General features: G+C 38.0%; 1 protein-coding gene across 1 annotated transcript; it reads left to right on the forward strand.

Moving 5' to 3' along the window:
- The first annotated feature begins 663 nt into the window (after nucleotides 1-663).
- On the forward strand, nucleotides 664-21266 carry LOC117297603 (intraflagellar transport protein 74 homolog). Its single transcript, XM_033780719.1, has 21 exons — nucleotides 664-800; nucleotides 1808-1922; nucleotides 3291-3348; nucleotides 4529-4606; nucleotides 5229-5376; nucleotides 6541-6601; nucleotides 7666-7725; nucleotides 8289-8350; nucleotides 9031-9109; nucleotides 10711-10833; nucleotides 11438-11530; nucleotides 11675-11766; nucleotides 12161-12240; nucleotides 12673-12726; nucleotides 13399-13439; nucleotides 14140-14196; nucleotides 14600-14720; nucleotides 17758-17921; nucleotides 18794-18848; nucleotides 19827-19958; nucleotides 20988-21266. Coding segments are annotated over exons 1-21 (1794 nt in total). The 5' UTR covers nucleotides 664-798; the 3' UTR covers nucleotides 21107-21266.
- Nucleotides 21267-21564: the final 298 nt, after the last annotated feature.

Raw genomic sequence — 21564 nt, forward strand, 5'->3', positions numbered from 1 at the left:
TTTTGATTATAATACATTACTTTTCATTCATGTCAGATTATTTGTGTGCTCCTTTTGTTCATTTAGGGCTTTTGGCATAGGGCAAAATAACTTCCAGCGAGGTTATTGTAATGTAAAAAAAAATATATAAAAAAAAATTGATATTTATTATTGCATAATTTATTTTATTATTTTTTTTTTTTTACAATAAAATGTTGCGTTTTTTATTTTGGTCACTAAAAACTTTGTTGCCCAATAGCCATCCTTTCCTATAACTTTTTAATTTATTTTTTATTAAAGGCTACCCTGTTATAAAACACGCCGAACAAACTTAATAATAATAGAACAGTAAGTCGGAAGTTTGCTGAGATCAATGTCAACCGTAAACTGACCGCAACAAACTTTGTTTGTATTATTTGCTATGCTTTTAGTAAGTTTGCATTCTACAGCTATGAATAATTATTAGGGGAATTACCTAATAACACCTGTTATGGTGATTTCGCTCTCGCTCGGCGGTGTCCGCACGAAAGTCAATGATCACTTTGTTCGAACAGCGCCCTCTTTTGAAAAACAAATTCAATAGTCTGGTATCCAGATCTACAGAGTTTGCACGTAAAAAAAGCATTGGTCTCTCGTGCGCGAGTCGGTAGCTTTTCCAGATTCCTCAGAGTGGTAATTCTTTTGGTAGTCATGGACGCGTTGTAAGAAGTCTTGAAATCCGCTGTCTAGTAGTATTGAAAGTTTAGGATAGGAGATCTTTCATCAACATTTTGTTTCTTCCAAGCAGAGACTTTGAAGTCCACACTAAAAGTTAAAGTCATGTAAGTAATGACATGTGTTTAATTAGTCGTATCATTGTCAGTATTGTCTAACTATGTTTAGACTTTTCACTCGTCTCTACTCTCTAGTCTAGTAAACTAATCATTTTCTCATTAGTGATTAAATCAATCATCCAAATATCATCAACATGTATCTTCTCTTGGATTCGATCATGATCTTGCACCCTCTCTTCCTTCCCTCGCCTTTTAAATTATAGTATTCTTTATGCATGCTTAGCGAGACACAGCAAATACTATACACACACAGTGCACAAACTAAGACACTGCAAAGAATTACATGATGACTATAATGTGTGAGGAAAGGTTAGACAATATTTAAAAACCGACAAATAAAATATGATGTAGCCTTCATTTTGTTCATGTTAATCCGTTTTTGGTGTAGACTGACAACTGTTTGATATGTGATACTGTACTGACAACTAACTCGGACACCAGTGACGTCTGAGTGATGAGACTGATGGTGTTACTGAAAATAACATTTGGAAATTTGCCGTCAGTGGCGCCTGTATGGATTTGCCTCGTGCGATCCGGAAATTCCTGACATACATACATGTAGAGCCTACCTAGTCCTGAACTATATTAGTCCTGACCCTACACTAACAAGTAACACACATTATTCCTAACTTCGCAGCAATAACCATAGCTCGTCTTGGTCTCGACCTTCAGGAACATTATCAATACATGGGTTAAGATGATTGAACGGTACTAACTTAACAGTTTATAAATTGTGAAAAGAATTAATTTTACTTGTCATTTTTTGTTAATGTTTCAGTATAAGCATTATTATATATTTTTTCTCTAAACGACCCCCCCCCCAAAAAAAAAAAACCCAAAAAACCATAAAAAACCACCACCACCAACAACAACAACAACAACTCAACAACAAATATTGTCAATAAAAAAAAACAGTTAAAACTCCTAATGATGGCACACTCACATTTGTAATGTATGTCCTAGTTTCACTAACTTGCCTAAGGACCTATTTTCAGGAATCGACCACCATCAGGCGGAGCTCGAAGGCCAACTACAGGTGCTCGACCCAACAGCTCCTTACTGAGACAAGCCCCACCTGGAACTGCAATGAGAATGCCTCAAGGAACGGGGGTAAATCTTACATCATTTCTTTTTATTTAACAGATTTCTTTACAACTATATATTTTGTTGGACAGCAGACCTCGAATTTCATCTCTGAGAGGGGTCAAAGCCATTTTCATTTTGCAAAGGGTACTTCCATTGGAAAATCTGAGAGTCAATGGGAAATTTGGCCAAGGTCAATAATAGGGGCAGCATAGGCCATGGCCTTCAAAGCTCAAAGTAATCTCAGGGATGGGACAGAAGCACTACCCTTAATGTATATGCACCACTTTCACGGTAGAGATAGTTTGAACTTTGAGGAATGCTCTGAAACTAAGTAAGCCCTAATGAACAGGATTCATAATATTAATTTTTGGTTTTTACCCATATACACCAATGTGTGTAGCACTGTATACTCAGTACTTTCCCGAGTCCTGTGAAAAAAATCACAGGCATTTTACTCGGGTGAGATTCAAACCCACGACCTTGGGTAAAACCCCCCCCCCCCCCAAAAAAAAAAAAAAAAATAATAATAATAATAAATTAAATATTCTTTATCCCCGATGCAAATTTAACATCTATAGGATTCATAATGGTGTAAAGCGCCTTGATCTAGCCTACTAAAATATTACGCGTGCCGTTTAGAAATCAATTATTATTTGATGAAAATATAACATGCCTTGAACTTTACTCTTGAAGGGGTACAGCAACTTTCCATTTCCACTGGTAAGGGGCACTGGAATGAGTATTGAAACCGTGCAAAGGGTACAACAGCAAGAGCACATGGTTATTTTGAGGTCTGATAAAATTGGTAGAGCTGCATTAAAGCCATTATACACTTTCGGAACAGAAAAAAAAAAAAAAAAGTTCACAGATTTACAAATAACTTACAGGGTTTACAGAAGGTAATGGTGAAAGACTTCTCTTGAAATATTGTTCCATGAAATGCTTTACTTTTTTAGAAAACATTAAAACAATTATCAATTCTCATTGTCGAGAATTACGGATTTATTTTAAACACATGTCATGACACGACGAAATGTGCGGAAACAAGGGTGGGTTTTCCCCGTTATTTTCTCCTGACTCCGATGACCGATTGAGCCTAAATTTTCACAGGTTTGTTATTTTTTATATGTTGTGATACACGAAGTGTGGGCCTTTAGACAATACTGTTTACCGAAAGTGTCCAATGACTTTAAGACCAAATAATTATTTATTTTTAAACCTTTTATCTACATACCAGGTAGATACAAACTATACTAAGAATACATCAATTTTGTAAGTGTACGAAGCAGGTATAAAAATATGTAAAATGTAGTTCAGTGTAACTTGTAACACCACTCACGTGAATGTGAAACATTATTTATATTGATTGAGCTTTGATTGATTTGTTTTAAGGCCCCAGGTACTGCAAGGCCAGGAACAAGGGGAGGAGCTGCAGGTGCAGGAGTGGGAGGTATGACATCTTATTCTTATTTCAATCTTAAAGACACTGGACACTATTGGTAACTGTCAAAGACCAGTCTTCACACTTGATGTATCTCAACATCAACATGTATCTCTGCATAAAATAACAGCCTGTGAAAATTTGAGCTCAATCTGTTATCGAAGTTGCAAGATAAGTTAATGAAAGAAAACACACCCTTGTCACATGAAGTTGTGTGCTTTCAGGTGCTTGATTTTGAGACCTGAAATTCTAAAAATGAGGTCTCAAAATCCAATTCATGGAAACATACTTCTTTCTCAAAAACTACGTTACTTCAGAGGGAGCCGTTTCTCACAATGTTTCATACTATCAACAGCTTCCCATTACTAAGTAAGGTTTTATGCTGATAATTATTTTGAGTAATTACCAATAGTGTCTACTGCCTTTAAGAGCATCATTCTGATCTTTAGTAAAAAAAAACTTTAAAAAAAACCTTTTACTCTTGATAATGTTTGCCGATAAATTGACCAACCAATTGTAACTATTCAGTTGAATTTGAAACGTTGGATGGTGGGAGTATACTGATGGAAACGTTGCGTTCAGGGATGTAGCTAGACCAATTTAAGTGTAGGGCAGTAAATCTACCGAGGGCAAGGGGACCAACAAAATAAATCATGTTTAATTATGAGCCATTATTGATGAATGGCCTCTTGATTGTATTCTTTCTCTGTGATATTTGATACTCCTTATCATTAGCTGTGTCTCAAATCAATGCACACAGGACAATATTTTGAAATCTGTGATGGGTGGCATAAAGTATTTTTCTCAGAGTGCTGGGCAAAAAATGAGAGTCCTGGGCAGGCCTGCCCAGCACCGCCCACCGTGGCTACAACACTGGTTGAGTTGTCAACCACCAGTTTTTTTTTTCAGAAACAATTACTCAAAAGAGGTTTACACATGGTGCTACTGCAAACCTCCCCTAATGGAAATATTCAGCAACACATTTTGCGGATGTTGGAACAACGGTATCTTTGCAGTGGATGATATTGAATGGTCACAAAGTAGGAGGGTTGACTGTGTGTGGTGTAGATGCATTCACCACATGGTTCTCAGAGAAACAAAATCTACACAGCAGAGTAACACATTGACTTTGAGTTACCATAAAACTGAATTATACATTGTATTCATTATGTTTGTATTATTTTGTCAGTCCTTGATGCCAAGCTAAGCGTGACTGATCGACCTACCACACAACAAGGTCTTGGAGGAATGAGGACTGGTAAAAAAGGTGAGACAGTCGGTTCTTGTTTGTTTAGAGATACTTTTCATTTTATCTGGTGAAAAATTGCATTCAAAGAAATGTATAATATTGATCACTTTTTTTAAACTTGTTGATGACCCCCATATTTATTCAAAATAATAATAATAATAATAATAACGAAGTCTTATGTAGCGCACGTATCTACCAAACAAGGTACTCAAGGCGCTGAGTATATACAAACTTTCAGAAAGATATGTTATTGCAGTGATGAATTCTGAGACCCAATTATTTAGCACTTTATAAGGGTTTACAAGGGGCTACGGCGCATTAAGCAGCCACAACCAGGAACACCGGGGCGAACCCCTTCTTTTTGCGATAAGTGCACTGGGTTCTTTTACATGCGTTACACAACACATGGGACCAATGGCGTTACGTCCCATCCGAAGGACGAAGCAATGGTTAAGTGTCTTGCTCAAGGACACAGTGTCACAGCTGGGGATTCGAACCCACACTCTGCTGATCAGAAACACCAGAGTATAATATTGATCAATTTGTTTAACTTGTTGGTGACCCCCATTATCTATTCAAAAATGCTCATTGTTTGGCTTAAAGATTAGCATTTTTGCTTTTAATTTAATTTTTCCCCTAGGGCCACAACGTGTTGTAATGGACAAGTCGTATTTCATTGGAATGCTTCGCACCAAGCTCAATGAGCTTCAGATTGAGAACAACAAGCTTCAAGGAAGTATCGACACAGCTAACGATGAGAATAACAGCTATTTGTCTTATGAAAAACGGTGAGTCTACCAGGATTTTCCTTGGCAGTTCTTATTTTAAAAAGGGAGTTTTTGAAAGTTGATGAGCATAACATATTGTGAGAGGCTTGAGACAACATAAGTGCCTATTCTAAGCCCTAGCCCAAGTAGGGGCAAGTTTGGGCAAGTCTACTCGCAGTTAGCCTGAATTTCTGACGTCATTCTTCGAGGCTTGTACAAACCGCCAGAGACAGCCCTAACAAAAATTGCAAAACAGGCGTGTAGTTTGACTTCTGACCTCGGTCATTTCACATAATATGCAGTCAAATTCCATTGCGGACTTAGCAGTGACTATTTGGGCATCTATGTCACTGCACGTATCCAATGATATCATTGTATCCAATGGAATCACGGGATCTCGCGGCAGCGACCTGTCTTTATCCTTGCGGATAAAGACAGGGGCCCAGTCTAACTCGCAGTTTGCACTGCGGCAAATTGCCCATATGAGAACCCTACCCTATCCCAAACAGGGTTTTGGCTAGTCTACTGGCAGTTTGCACTGTGGCAAAGTGCCCTACATGGGTAACCTATGTATGGCCCAGTGATACAAGCTGAGGGATTAGTGAAAACTGGATGATCAATAAAATATTTTTTTTACCCTCACACCAATGTGTGTTAAGCACTGTATATTCAGTAATTTCCCGAGTTCTGTGAAAAAAAAAGTCCCAGGCAAAACCACTCGGGTGGGGTTCCAAACCATAAACTTTGCATTGCAAGAGCAGACATCATACCAGGGGCCAATTTCATAGTGCTGCTTAAGCAAAAAATTTGCTTAAGCATGAAATAAGCATGCTTATTATACACATGTTACTGGCGAAAATTTCATGCCACATACATTGCTTGTGACTGATATTTAGCTATTGTTTACTTAATAATAATTGAGTGGAGTCTTGGCCGGTAATCTGATTTTACTAGGCAAGGATTTGTTTGCTTAAGCAAAATTTTGTGCTTAAGCAGCTCTATGAAATTGGGCCCAGTAGGTCACCAAGCTAGCCTGGTGTCTAGAGGCAGTTTCAATCCTGTGTATTGGAACCGGGTGCAGTAACGATTTAATAGATCTATGTTATTTTTGCATCGAGGAAAAAAAATACATTTTGTTTTTTACCCACCTTTCACATGTTTTATTTAATTTACTTCTTATATTAGAGCGGAGAGTCTTGCAAATGAAGTCAAGGAGCTTCAAGGTCAACTTGGTGATTACAATACCGTGAGTTTTTATTAATATTATTTTTATTCTTGATAATTATTCATTTCTTGCCAAGCATGAGCATATGATTTCAAATTCATCAATAACGGTAACTGTTTATTATAAGGTGCAGTGGCACAATCTGCTGTAACTCATACCAAAAACCACCGGGGCGACTCCCTTTTCTTAATGATAAAATATGAACTGGTTTTCTTTCGTGTAACTTCTGGGAGTTGGGATTAAAATAAGGGAGATTAAGAGCGTGCAAGCTTTAAACAATTTAAAGACACTGGACGCTATTGGTAATGTGTCAAAGACGAGTCTTCACTTTGTGTATCTCAACATATACATAAAATAACAAACCTGTGAAAATTTGACCTTGATTGGTCGTCGAAGTTGCAAGATAATACTGAACGAAAAAACACCATTGTCACCCGAAGTTGTGTGCTTTCAGATGCTTGATTTCGGTACGAAATCAAATTTGTGGAAAATGACTTTCTCGTAAACTACATTACTTCAGAGAGAGCCATTTCTCACAATGTTTTATACTGAAAACAGCTCCCCATTACTCGTTACCAAGTAAGGTTTTATGCTAAACAATATTTTGAGTTATTACCAGTAGTGTCCACTGCTTTTTAAAGGGAGGGTATACCCTTGGTTATTATTCCACAAGTTTTAAGGATATAAAAACTTACTTGGTGTGAAGCACTGTAGCTGTTGATAATGTATACCAATTTGAGAAGCGAGTCCCTTCCAAGGAATCTGGTTTTGGGCAAAAGGGATTCAACACTTTCCAAGGAATCTGGTTTGGGAGAAAGGGATTCAACAAAATTTTAATTTGAGTATATTCCAATCACAGATTATTCTTCTTGCGTGGACATATTTTTGGTGATGTCTAAAAAGAGTAGGCATTTTTTTTTGTTTTTAATGAAATTGTCACCGGTAAGTTTGATTGTATATATCTACACTTGTATTAAAATAATTCTACAGTTCCGAAAACCAAAGTTTACTTTGCTTTTAAATTGTTTTCATATTCTGGAATCTATTTTTTGATATTAATAACAAACTTTGTGTGTTTATTTCAGCTGGTGGATAAAATAAACACTGATACTGCGATGGAAGATGTGCTTGAGGATCATAAAGACGTAAGAAATTAACTGCAATCAGAGCATAATTGACCGTATCATCGCTTTTTAACGAAATATTTTCTCGCATCACAATTTTTCGGCTCAGAACTTTAAGATCGATAATGCAGTTTGTATGGATTTCATAACATTTTGTTTGCACATTTTGGAGCCTGTGGTAAATGGAATTTATGGATTGAAAGTGGTCTTCAAAGTATTTGTTGGGCAAAAAGAATTGCAATCTTTTTTGACAAAAAAATAATTATTTTGATTTACTTGTTCGGAAACTCATATGCATTTTTTACCTAACACCATATTGATAATTACAGATACTGTATTGAAATGCAATTAATGACTTAGCACTAAGCTGACACGTTTCATTTTTTGCTTAGCTTGATTGCCTGTTAGTTGTTTTCTTAAAATCAATGGCCAAATAAATACAAATAGAAATAACATACAAAATCAAAACATTTATGAATTGACGAGAACCTCAGTTGTTTATGAGTAACAGACATGGTTAGAATTTCAATATTTGGATGACCCATTTAAGTAATACAATTTTGATTTGATGGGTTTTTTTGTAGCTTAAGATTCAGAATGATACGGAAGCTAAGAATATCGACAAGATCTTTACCCAAAGACAGGAGTAAGTGTTGCCTATTTGCTTTCTTAATCTTTTTGCATCTCCTTACTCTATGAAATCCATAGAGTAAATCACTAATCATGCAATTGTGGAGAAAATCATAATTGCGGATTATTTTTCCTGCTTGGACATAATATTTTTGGCGATATCTAAAAAAAACGCTACCACGTTTTGAAAACGAAATTTTGTTAGGTTAGTTTTAATGTATGTATTTATATTTTTAAGGATAAAAACAGGAGAGATTGGACATTGCTATGTCAATCACTTTCATGCAGTAAGCACATGGGCCCAATTTCATAGAGCTGCTTAAGCACAAAATTCTGCTTAAGCAAAATAATCAATGCTTAGTAAAATCAGAATACTGGCCAAGACTTCTCTCAATTGTTATGCTAAGTAAACAACAGCTAAATACCAGTCACAAGCAATGTATAGGGCATGAAATGTTGGCCAGTAACATGTGTAAAACAAGCGAGCTATTTTCGTGCTTAAGCAAATTTTGTGCTTAAGCAGCTCTATGAAATTGGCCCCAGAAGGTTAGCATGCATACAGTAAGCACAAAATCGGCCATTGTGCAGCGCTATGAAATTTGGCCCAGGTCCCCACAATGTTATTGCATGATTTAAAAATGACTGTCTTTAAATGCAAGATCTTTGTACATTTGTCTGTTGTTTATTTGCTAACAGTGTTGAGCAGACTATTCATCAAATAGAGCAAGAGATTCAACAATGTCGTAGGATGGCGGATACATTGATTGATGATATGGTACGTATGAATCAATCTACTCCCCGCAACGTAGGGTGCGTTCAAGGCAGCTTCCCTGGGTCGACCCCGATCTCCCCCCCCCCCGGTACGTTCTAATAGCTTTCACGTCATTCCAGGGGCTCACCCGGGTTAGCCCCAAGTGCCCTGCTTGTGGAGTGGGTCACTTTGGGGCTGGCCCCATAGGTACATGCCGTCACCACGAGAGGGTGAGTGTGTGTTGGATTAGCTCTTGTCAGTGGCTCTCACCCCAGTGAGCATCGCGGGGTTGACACAGGGAAGCTTATCGAACGCACCCATGATAATAATAATAACAGGGGCTTCTTAAATAGTCTCGAATCCAGTAGTGGTCAACAAGGTGCTCTGGCGCAATGTGCTCGCAATCAAGCCAGGACGCCCGGATGAACCCCAAGTGCACTTGGTTCTTTTATCGTGCATTGCACACTGATTACACAACACATGGGTCCTACGACATTACTTCCCATTTGAAGGACAAAGCATCATGGTTAAGTCTTGCTTAAGGACACAGGTGTCACGACCGGTGTCACAAACCCATACTCTGCTGATCAGAAACACCAGAATTTGAATTCCGGTGCTCTTAACCGCTCGGCCAGGACAAGCCACAACAGGTCCCAGTGAGTTAAAGGCAGTGGACACTATTGGTAATTACTCAAAACAATTATTTGCATAAAACCTTTCTTGGTGACGAATAATGGGGAGAGGTTGATGGTATAAAACATTGTGAGAAACGGCTCCCTCTGAAGTGCCATAGTTTTCGAGAAACAAGTAATTTTCCACGAATTTGATTTCAAGACCTCAGATTTAGAACTTGAGGTCTCGAAATCAACCATCTAAATGCACACAACTTCGTGTGACAAGGGTTATTTTTCTTTCATTATTATCTCGCAACTTCGATGACCGATTGAGCTCAAATTTTCACAGGTTTGTTATTTTATGCATATGTTGAGATACACCAACTGTGAAGGCTAGTCTTTGACAATTACCAATAGTGTCCACTGCCTTTAAAGAGAAGGTATACCTTCAGTAATCGCTCTTGAAGGCAATACATACTTTTGTTTAGAAGCCTATAGCAGCTTTCCATAGTATAAAGCATTTTGAAGGATCAAGCATCATGATTTTAACACTTAAAAGTGTTTTGCTTTTAAAGGACACGGGTGTCACGACTGGGACTCGAACCCACACTCCACTGATCAGAAATTGTCATTAGGCATTTAGGTACCAAGAAGCTATTGTTGCTATAGTACAACAGTATATTTCTTGCTATTGGTACAGGCCCCAGTTTCATGGCTCTGCTTACCGCCGAATTCTGCGCTTACGATCGCAATTCCCCGCTTACGTGCAAGCGCCGAATTTCTGCGCTAGCCTTGGTAATGTAGAATGTCTAGAAACGTGGAGTACGCGCGCGCAGAAACCCAAATTCGCCGCTAACCCCGTGAACTACGCTTGCCGTAAGCACAGAATTCCCTGCTTCTGTAAGCGCCGATTATGTGCTTACGGTAAGCATAGCCATGTAATTGGGCCCTGTACATTTGTTGCTAGGTTCTAATGAACTATTCCTAACACTATTGTAAATTCAACCACAGAATCCACAGATGCGGAAGAAATATGGGGCATTGAAACAGACGAATGAATCTCTGGCAAAAGAATTAGAGGCGAGACAACAGGAGCTGGATGCATTAAGCACAAAGAAAGATAATCTGGAAGATGTAAGTAGCATTCTGTACAATTTAGAACGACAGTTTTAAATTATGAAAATTAATTTTGTAACTTATAAAGAGATTTTCCAGTACCGGTGTAATGTATTTCCAACATGCAAAACTTTTAAGTTCCCAGTAAGACAAAAGTTATTTTAGCCTGTCGAACGGTTTAACGCGACTCTCCTGAAAACCATTCCCTGTTATTTTCACTTTTTTTTCTTTCTCAAAAATTCATATCATGGCCAAAAACTTACTCTTCAAAACCCTCTAGCGTATCATGTATAAAGGGAAGTGTGCTTAGAGCAGTTAGACTGTACGTCTTTCTCCAAGTTCCAAATACCAAACTACGTTTTTCCGACATGATGTAAACTATGATGCAAATTTAACATCTATATATCGTATCGTTGCGGTACCCACTGCCAAAACATAGCTGCCTCTAGCTACCGGGAAATCTTGGTAGTCTAGTTGGTAAAGACACTGCTATACCTGTGATGTTTTTTTTCACAGGACTCCAGGAAACAGTATACAGTGCTATAAGACACATCGGTGTTAACTGTTTGTAGATAAAACCAAAAAGAATATGATGTAACTAGTTTCTGGTTGGCTCCCATAGGATCTATCCCACTCTCAGATAAAGCAAGAAGCAGTGCGTCTTTATGAGCAATTGCACGAGTTGGAAGAGAAGAAAGCTCAATTAATCGCCGAGGATAACACCAAAAAGAATATGATGTAACTAGTTTCTGGTTGGCTCCCATAGGATCTATCCCACTCTCAGATAAAGCAAGAAGCAGTGCGTCTTTATGAGCAATTGCACGAGCTGGAAGAGAAGAAAGCTCAATTAATCGCCGAGGATCAGACGAGAGGGACGCCCACGGAAGAAAGAGAACGCCTCTTGAAACAAGTCAAAGAAGATAACCAAGAAATAGCGGGCATGGACAGACAGTAAGTATCGCTAGTTAAAAAGTCTCAATCAAATGCCTGAAAGTGTTAACTGGAATACAAACAGGCCTTGCAATCAAAATTGTAGAAAGTAGCCAACCTGTTTCAGTTGCCCCCATACCATTTTAGTAGCCGAGATATAAACATGTATTGTCATAAATCTATCTTTGTGATGTACCAATGGTAGCAATCTGGACCAGTTTGATGGTTAAACAATTTCTGAGCAGTACAAACTGGTTCTCATCAAAGCCACAACTACTGATCTAAGAGATTTTAAAATGGTGTCACTATGGTCCTGTTAACATTTTGAGTGCAAGCCCTCACATGGTTTTTATTTCACCCAAACTCAAGCCGTAACCATTCTTCTAAACTTTTTGATACAATCTGCTTTGTGTAGAATTCAGGAATACAGAGACCAAATCAGTACTTTGACCGACGAAATACAACAGCTGGATTTGGATCTTGAGGAACATCAAGGTAATTTTGTTTGTTCAAAATTTTTATAATAATTTCAAGTATAAAAGTGAACTGTTTAGTTTTTACAAAATCTACTCCGTGGCTGTAGATTCGATCAATCAATCGACCAGTCAATCAAATAATCAATCAATCAACCAGTTTATTTCCACAGTAATACAAACAAAAGACAATTCAAGTTGGAAGTTTACAGTTACAAAGTTGTACAAGACTTAATTTAAAGAATAAGTATTGGAGTTCTTGAAACTACCGTAGTGTTCCACTTGTTGTGTAAGTATCTCTCAAATAGATTTGTTCTTCATCTTGTCTACTTTTTCCTTACTTTTTATCTGCTGTTTTTGATACTTTTTTGATGTAATGCGCAGTTGATCCTTTTTGTGTAAATCGCGCTAAATAAATCTCTAATTATTATTGTTATTGTACTTCTCTTTCTAGGTGAGAAGAACATGAAATACAAGGAGCTGAAGAAGAGAGAGGAGACTATGACAGGTTAGTTTAAATTGCTCATTGGGTCTTGTCACTAGGCCTGTGCGACTAGTGAAGTTTACTACTAGACGGACGCAATACAGTAAAGTTCACACTGAAAGGATTGAAGGATTGTGTCATTGATTGGGTTTCGTTCGTAAGTAAATTACGAATATTCATGAGCCACACAATGAGCAGGTAGTCGCGACTGTTTTTGCAGTAGTCAGGGCAGCACAGTTAACCAAGTTAATAAAAAAAAAGTGGTCGTGACTCGACTAAGCGATCAATAGTCACTCTAGTCGCCCAGGCTTTACACAAGGCAACATTTGCTGGCAACTTGGGAACAACCAAGAGCAAGTTGGAGTGCGCACATTTAGTCCACCAGTGGTCGACCACAGACTAGCAACGCACATGCGCAGTGATGCACTCACTCGAACAATTCATTTGTTTGACTTTCACACCAGCTATTTCACTGGTGTATATCTCAAACAGTGATGTCTTGTGGCGTGTCGTGGCCAACGGGTCAAGCCCACTGGGCTCGAGCTCTGGGGTCAACTGTAACGTGGAAATGCTGCATGGCCTCAAATGTGCACTACACTGTAATTGTATCAAAGCTTGTTGTGATTACAATATCAGGTGAATTGGATTAGAACCACCTGTTTTTTTTTATCTGAAAATTATTTTTTATTTTTCTAGAATTCTTGGACACATTTGAAGAGACCAAGGCACAGGAAAGTGTGAGTATTAATCATGTGACTCAGAGCACCTGACTGAAAATCACTTCTTAAGCATTTAATCACATGATAGGTTGTGAATCACATGATACATAGAGGGCGTTCGTTTAGGTCTAGGGTCGACCCCGGTGTGTGGCGTTTTTTTTCTCTTTTCAGGACGAACGTGGGTAATTATCTGCACACGTTCGTCCTGGAAAGAAAAAAAACGCCACACACCTGGGTCGACTCAGGGAAGCTAAACGAACGCACCCATTGTGAATCACATGATACGTTGATTGAATGACTGAATTAAGGTTTTAGAGTATTTTTAGACCATAAAATTTGGACAACATTTGAAAAGATTTTGATACAATTTGCTTGCACAATACACTTATATTTCCAGTCACATCACAAGTTAGGCGTTTTATTGTAAATAAAATAAAAATTTGAGACCTGCTGTACAACTTATTGGAGAATAAAACAGACCAGAAACAAAGATTGCCATAAGCACACATTTGAAATAAAATTTGATACAATTTGCTTGCAGAATACACAAATACTTCCAATCACATTACAAGTTGGGCGTTTGATCGTTGATATTTATTTTATTTCTGCATTGATTTCTCTTTGCTTTGGCTAGGGTGTCTACGTAATTATTGATTTGTTATAGCGTGATAACTTTTCTTGAATCATGTATTTTGCTTTCTACTTTTTTTTTCTACAGGAACACAAGTCAAATCTGGAAGAGAACATAGTTGCTATCTTATCCCACATGAGCAGGGTATGATATTATTTTGTCTATTGTTATTTTCATTTTTATAAGATACCGCCTTATATCTGCAGAAGTGGGTGCTGGTAAACCAATTCCTCAAAACAACTTTTATCTCAGGCGACAGAATTGTTTTTAAGCACAACGGATTTACGCGACTCTCCTGAAATTGTGATTACTCGTTTTTTTTTTTTATAAACTTGCCGACTAATGAAGATGAAAGTTGTACAGGTTAATTAAATTACATACAATTTCATTCAAAGTGAGTAAGAATTCATGTCATGGCAAAAAATCTTTATCTACAAAGGTATAAAATTCTTTATAAAAAACCTGTTATTTTCTCATTGTATAACGAATTCATGTTCTTTGATCTACTTTTCTATCACGGTCAATGTTTGTTTTGTTTTTGTGCTAGAACCTGAGTCGTACAAAGCACATGCCAAGCCCACATGAACTGTCGCGTATGCAGGATGATCTGAATTTCAAGCAAACTGAGATGCATAAATCGGAAGCGACAGCATCTACTCTGGCTGGAGGTAGGTTCTTTTAACCTGTGGGATTAGTATGCCAATATATTCACACTGCAGCGCATGGCCACACAGTCTGTGTGTATAACTGATTTGGGCTGCTCTCAAACTTTTCTAACATGGTATAGACGATATGACCTCTGACGTCACACGAAAACCATAACATGATTCGCGCGCATACCGCCGGGCAAAACCTTTGTGTTTTGGCAGCCAGCTAGAAAGTGTATGCAATCTTACCATGACTACGTGTCTTTTTGCCCGGCGAAACATGACATATACAGTGTTTTTTCAATAGAGGGCGGTTTAAATGTAAACACAGGTCACATCGTCTATACATAAACTCTGAAAGATTCACTGAAGCAACAGAACCAACAACACATGCTGTGTGTATTTGGGTTAGCACACTTGGTCCCTACAACCCTGCAGTCCCCTTGCAATTGCTCAGTGTAAAGTTAAAGGAACACGTTGCCTCGGATCGGACGAGTTGGTCTTTGAAAAGTGTTTGAAGCCATTTGTTATGAAATGCATATGATTAGAAAGATATTTTAAAAGTAGAATATAATGATCCACACAAGTACCACTCGAAAGTTGCGTGGTTTTCCTTTTACATCATCGACTAACACGGTCGGCCGTTTATGGGAGTCAAATTTTTTACTCCCACAAATTTCGAGGCAATTTTGTGTGGATCATTGTATTCTACTTTTAAATCATCTTCCTAACCATATGCATTTTATAACCAACAGTTACAAACGCTTTTTAAAGACCTACTCGACCGATCCAAGGCAACGTGTTCCTTTAATATAAGAATAATGTACATCAGGGTCCGAAGTTGGGTCGATGAAATCCACAAGACCGCCGGGCTTGTAGCTAAGAATGTTTTTGTTTTTTCTTCTTCTTTTTGAGAAGAAAAGATTGTTCTCATTTGTCTTACGAGAAAGTAGACTTTTGTTCCTCAACATAATTGAAAGATATTTATTAGAAACAAAGTCAACATTTGAGAATAAACTTTTTTAATGAAGATATTGAATTGAGGAACACAAGACTAGCAGCATTGCCAGTCGTGCGTTTACTTGCATGACACTAAAATCGCTTGCCTTAGGCCTCTCGTACAGTGTCAAATTCAAGCCCTGGACAAGCGCAGCCACCCACCAATTATTACGATCAAAGCATATGAAAATTAATAAGAGTAATATTAGGCAGTTCTTTACAGCTGTATGTGACACCTGACGGACATCTCAAAGCGCTCATTTGAAATATGAGACACTTTTATATAGTGACTTGTAATGGTTTTTAAAGGAACATGTTGCCTTGGATCGGTCGAGTTGGTCTTTGAAAAGCGTTATTAACCGTTTGTTATAAAATGCATATGTTTAGAAAGATATTTTGAAAGTAGAATATAATAACCCACACAAGTATCACTCGAAATTGCGTGGTTTTCCTTTAACCTCGTCGACCAACATGGTTGGCCATTTATGGGAGTCAAATTTTTGACACCCATAAATGGCCGACCGTGTTAGTTCACAAAGTACAAGGAATACCACGCAATTTCGAGGCATATTTTATTGGATCATCGTATTCTACTTTTAAATTATCTTTCTAACCATATGCATTTTATAACAAACGGTTACAAACGCTTTTCGAAGACCAACTCGACCGATCCAAGGCAACGTGTTCCTTTAAGGTGATAGGGCAATCTGCAGCCAACCACGCTAGAAACACGGAGGTAAACCCCTTCCCTTAATTGGACTGGATTCTTTTCAATCAACACATGTCCCATCTGAATGCCATTTGACCTGTTATTTCATTCCGTCTCAGCTCCCAGGGGAGTACACACATGTATACAGCTATTGCTGCCAAGTATGTAGCTCACTAAACCTAAATCAATCACGAAAACCATCTCTGCCCTAACAGGTGCCCTTATACTCCTGGGTTGAAAGAAGCAATTAGAGTCAAGTGTACTGCTCAAGGATACAAGTGTCATAACCAGGATTCAAACCCACAATCTAATAAGACTTTGCTTCCAGGACTTGTGTCAGGTTCACTAGATCACTCCGGCATGACAAGCATGATTTGATTATTTTACAAAGTAATAAACTCCTTAAGGTGATCCCTCTCCTGCCACTTCCACGGTTGTATCCTAAAACTTGGGTGTGATTCCTGGCTATATGGCAGTTTGTTTGGCTTCTGACTGATGGCATCCCAAACAAAGATATTGACAAAATAGGGAAACCACCAACTAGAAAGGAAAGCTCAGTTAGAAGGGCACTGCCATGTTCATCTTAAGTTTGCAGGTTCAAGTCTTGCTCTAGTCAATTTATCTTTTGTTCAACCCCAAACTGTATTTGCCAAAGTCTACATCATTACGAAAAAAAGCACCAATATCAGAGTTTTTGAGTTTTGCCACAAAAAAATCAGAAAGATATACTGTTTGGAAAAAGAATTACATGGAGATAACAGGGGTGAGTCGCCAGAGGAAAACGATGTTATAGTTTCTGTAAAGGGTCTGAGTACTTTCTGTAGGACACTAAACACAATGTCCACAGATTGACATTGAAGTTACACAGTTTGAAGATGATGATAGTAATCTGCTTCCCTTGAAATATTACGAGCTGTAGTTTTTTTTGAGAAATGAGTGGAACAAGTCACAAAAATAATTTTCATTGCAGTGAGACAAAAATTATGTTAGCGTGTAAAACGTATTTTTGTGACTTGTTTCACTCATTTCTCAAAAACTACAGCACCTCAGCAAGTAATAATTTAAGGGAAGCTTTCTACCATCATTATCTTCAAACCGTGTAAGTTTAATGTAAATCTGTGGACATTGTGTTTAATAGAGTGTTTTGCGCAGTTTCATTTCATTGTGTTTCATTTTATTAACATTACATTTCATGGCCGCATGCCAAATTGGATGTGAATTACAATCGGTAACTAGCAATAAATAGTACAAAAACAGTAAAAGAATTACAAGGAATTACAAGTGTAATGGAAGACTTAAGTATTTACTTTAATCTGTAATTTATCTGTAATATTCTTATTTTTCATACAGAGAGCACACGTCTCCAGCTTGATTTCCAGAAGGTGGAGCAACTAGAAGCAAAAATCAATTCAGAGTTGGACACCTTGAAGGCCAAGATCAGCGCAATGGAGGAGGAACTTGTGGTTTACTCCGATCTGAATAAACTGAGATCCGAGTCTGATCAAAGGAAACAGGTATGATGTGGTTTGTTAAAGGCATTGGATACTATTGGTAATTGTCAAAGACCAGTCTTCTCATTTGGTGTATCTCAGCATATGCACAAAATACCAATCCTGTGAAAATTGGTTGTTGCGAGATAATAATGGAAGAAAAAACACCCTTGTCAAACAAAGTTGTGTGCTTTCAGAGGGAGCCGTTTCTCACAATGTTTCATACTATCAACCTCTCCCCATTACTCGTCCAACACTAGAGCACTGTGACTCGTGCATGCCAAAAGAAGTCAGCTTTTCTTTTGTTTTAAAATGTTTTCAGTTAGTGGTCTCCATAAAAGACTTTTAAAGTCATTGGACACCTTCGGTAAACAGTATTGTCCAAGGCCCACACTTCGTGTATCACAACTTCTATATAAAACAACAAATCTGTAATAATTTAGGCTCAACCGTTCATCGGAGTTGGGAGAAAATAACGGGAAAACCCACCCTTGTTTCCGCACGTTTCGCTGTGTCATGACATGTGTTAATAAATCCGTAATTCTCGCTATCGAGAATTGAATGTTTTAATGTTTTCTCAAAAAGTAAAGCATTTCATGGAATAATTTTTCAAGATAAGGCTTTCACCATTACCTTCTGTAAACCCTGTAAATTATTTGTAAATCTGTGAACTTTTACTTATTTTTCTGTACCGAAAGTGTATAATGGCTTTAAGTGCAAATGTCTCCAAACCTCGAAGTTTCGCTGTGGTGCAACCATTATGTCAGTTCGTAGTGTGACATAGAAATGAACTTGGTCAGTAAACGACAACTATTTAAATTATGCTGGACTTGAAACAGTTTTTGGTCAGTAACCCAAAAATACAATAAGATTTAAAATAATTATTTTGAACACAGAAACTTCAGGAAGAAAAGATTACCCTCACCACAAGACGGGACACTTTCAAGAGAGGTAAGTCAAAAGTAAAAACTCGGCTACAAATGAGAGGGATTTACCCTGTGGAATTTGACAACATAGTTTCGAAGCACAAGAACGGGAGTAAATGTGTATCACACTGTTACATGTATCTCATTTGAAGGACAAAGCAATACAACCAAGCGTCATCTTCAAGGACACCAGTGCCATGATCCAGGCACTAAGCAATGTGATTACAAGTGTAGCATCCTGCAGATCGGCAAACCCTGGTACCATCGTGCCATACACCTTCATTCTAAAAACTGTATGGGTGTTCACCGTCTCTTCTGTAACTACGCAAAAGCTTTCCCCGAATCATGTGCCACAGCAACTGTCTCATTAGTCTGGGGTGGATTTCACAAAGATAGTCCTAACTTAGGACTAGTCCTAAGCAATGCTAAGAGATAGGACCCGTTCTAAGTTAGGATGAGTTACTGGTCCTAACTTAGGACCAGTCCTATCTCTTAGCAATGCCTAGGACTAGTCCTAAGTTAGGACTATCTTTGTGAAATCCACCCCTGGTGAATTAAATTTAGGTGGTAACTTTTGATCAAGCACGTCATTGTACCAGAAAATATTCAAATCTAACTCACAAATGGCTTATTGTCACTGATAATTGTAATTAATAAAGAGTAAAAACTGCCCAATATTTTCAGTCTTGTGGATTTTCCCCTACAAATTTGAGCCCTGTATATAGAAATGAATGGTCTTTTCAGGGCTAGGTGCACCCATGTAGAGTTGAGAAGCCAGCCGTCGATTTCACAAAGAGTTAGGACTCGTCTTATCTCGAGTTAGGACGAGTAACTCGTCTTAACTTAGGACTAATCTTAAGGTCTGCACGCTGCAGTGCAGGGTTGGGACTCGTCCTAAGTCCTAAGATTAGTCTTAAGTTAGGAAGAGTTTTGTGAAATCGACGTCTGTTACTTGTTTCCTAACTAAGTTGTTTGTTGTATTTTATTTTGTGTCCGCTATTAGCTGTTCAAGAACTGTCTTCTCACTACGAAGCCATGAAGACACAGCTGAATGAGAATGAGACACACGCCCAACTCGGCAATCTGGAACGGAAATGGCAACATCATGAACAAAACAACTTTGTCATGAAAGAGTGTATCCTTTGTATTGAATGATTTTGTTGAAATGGGATTTGAGATGATGAGGTATCAATATATATTTGGTTTGCGGTAACACCATGTCTGTGTCTACTTGGCAGGTAAGATTTGTTCTTTTGGGAACTTGTCTTAATTTATACTCGCTACCCCGGAGTAGATTTTCGGAATTCGGGAGACTTCTCAGTTCGGAAAAGAACTGTCCTGCTTTTTAAACTACTACCTGGGCGAGAGGTAGAAAATCGGCCAGGGCTACTACTTAAGCTTTTAGTGGATCTTTATTAACTTCGCTACTGCGGAGTGAGTTCTTAATTCGTCGCAACATTTTGACTGGCTAACTCAATCTTCAGGAAACTGATTTAGTCAATATTGCTGATCTCGTGTGTCTGCCAGTTCTAGAGCAGTAGATAAAGGAAAGTCTGCTTTTTGACTGAAAATAATCCCGCAACAAAGGTTGAATAACTGTTGTTAGCAATCCGAATGAGGAAAACATTACATATTGATCTTGTAATCAGAATTTAACAGGTCAGATTTGGGGGCACGTGTTGGCAATTGGTTAGTGAATAGATCTATTATGATTCTGAATAATGTATATTTTTGTTTTGATCCACGCATTGAACATCTCTTAAAGATTGATATGGTAAAACAAATGCCTCTCATTAATGTTACATGAAGTAAATACAGCCCTTGTATGGCAACCATTGTTGGGGGAAACATGCACTAGTGAAAGGCTATCATTTGCTGAGGGTCGTGTGTGTAGCCCGTACACTTGTGGATTTTTCCATTGTTTGTCATTAAAGATAGCATAAATTGGTGTCATATATGCAATCTATAAATTACAGTTATCACCGCATTTTCAATTCATCAAACACACTTTAAACATTACAGTAAGTCTTCAGAATAAAACAGTACAACCAGTTCAAAAAATATATGTATTACAAGTTTTCTCTTTTAGAATGATTAAAGACAAAAAACTAGTAATGTTCAGAATTAGCAGCATTTGTTTTTCTTAACCAGTTTTTTCCATCAGTCATTGCTGCCAAGAGCATGGAGAGTGACTACCGCCCTCTAGTGGCAACTGTCAAGAATCAAATCAATGAGTACAACAAGTTGCTACAAGGCAGCCTGACGAGAGGATCCCAACGATGATGTCAGAGTGTGTCTTAAAGATGGTGTCTTAAGAACATTCAAGGTCACTGCCTTCTTCAAATACTTTGGATGTGTTCAACTCTATTCAAAGGCACTGCCGTCAATTTCACCAAACTCTTCCTAACTTAGGAATAATCCTAACTCGAGATAGGATTCATCTTAGGGTTTCGTGAAATCGGCTGCAGGACACCTTTGGTAATTGTCAAAGACCATTATTCTCACTTGGTGTATCCCAACACATGCCTAAAATAACAAATTGTGAACATTTTGACTCAGTTGATCATCGAAGTTGCAAGAAAAAAAAACAAGGGAAAGAACCTCTTGTTGCCCAAATGTGTGTGCTTTCAGATGAATAAAATGAGAAATTACCTCTTTCTCAAAAACTACGTCACTTCAGATGGTGCAGTTTCTCAATGTTTTCTACTATCAACAGCTCTCAATTTCTCATCTGGAATTTT

The sequence above is a fragment of the Asterias rubens genome, chromosome 12 (assembly GCF_902459465.1).
Source record: "Asterias rubens chromosome 12, eAstRub1.3, whole genome shotgun sequence".
Classification (NCBI taxonomy): domain Eukaryota; kingdom Metazoa; phylum Echinodermata; class Asteroidea; order Forcipulatida; family Asteriidae; genus Asterias; species Asterias rubens.

Bases quoted from the DNA above. Each gene is read 5' to 3' on its own strand.
- LOC117297603 (XM_033780719.1), top strand. The intron at 4,607-5,228 runs GTGAGACAGTCG...TTTTTCCCCTAG, and splicing joins AATGAGGACTGGTAAAAAAG to GGCCACAACGTGTTGTAATG. The intron at 11,767-12,160 runs GTAAGTATCGCT...TGCTTTGTGTAG, and splicing joins ATAGCGGGCATGGACAGACA to AATTCAGGAATACAGAGACC.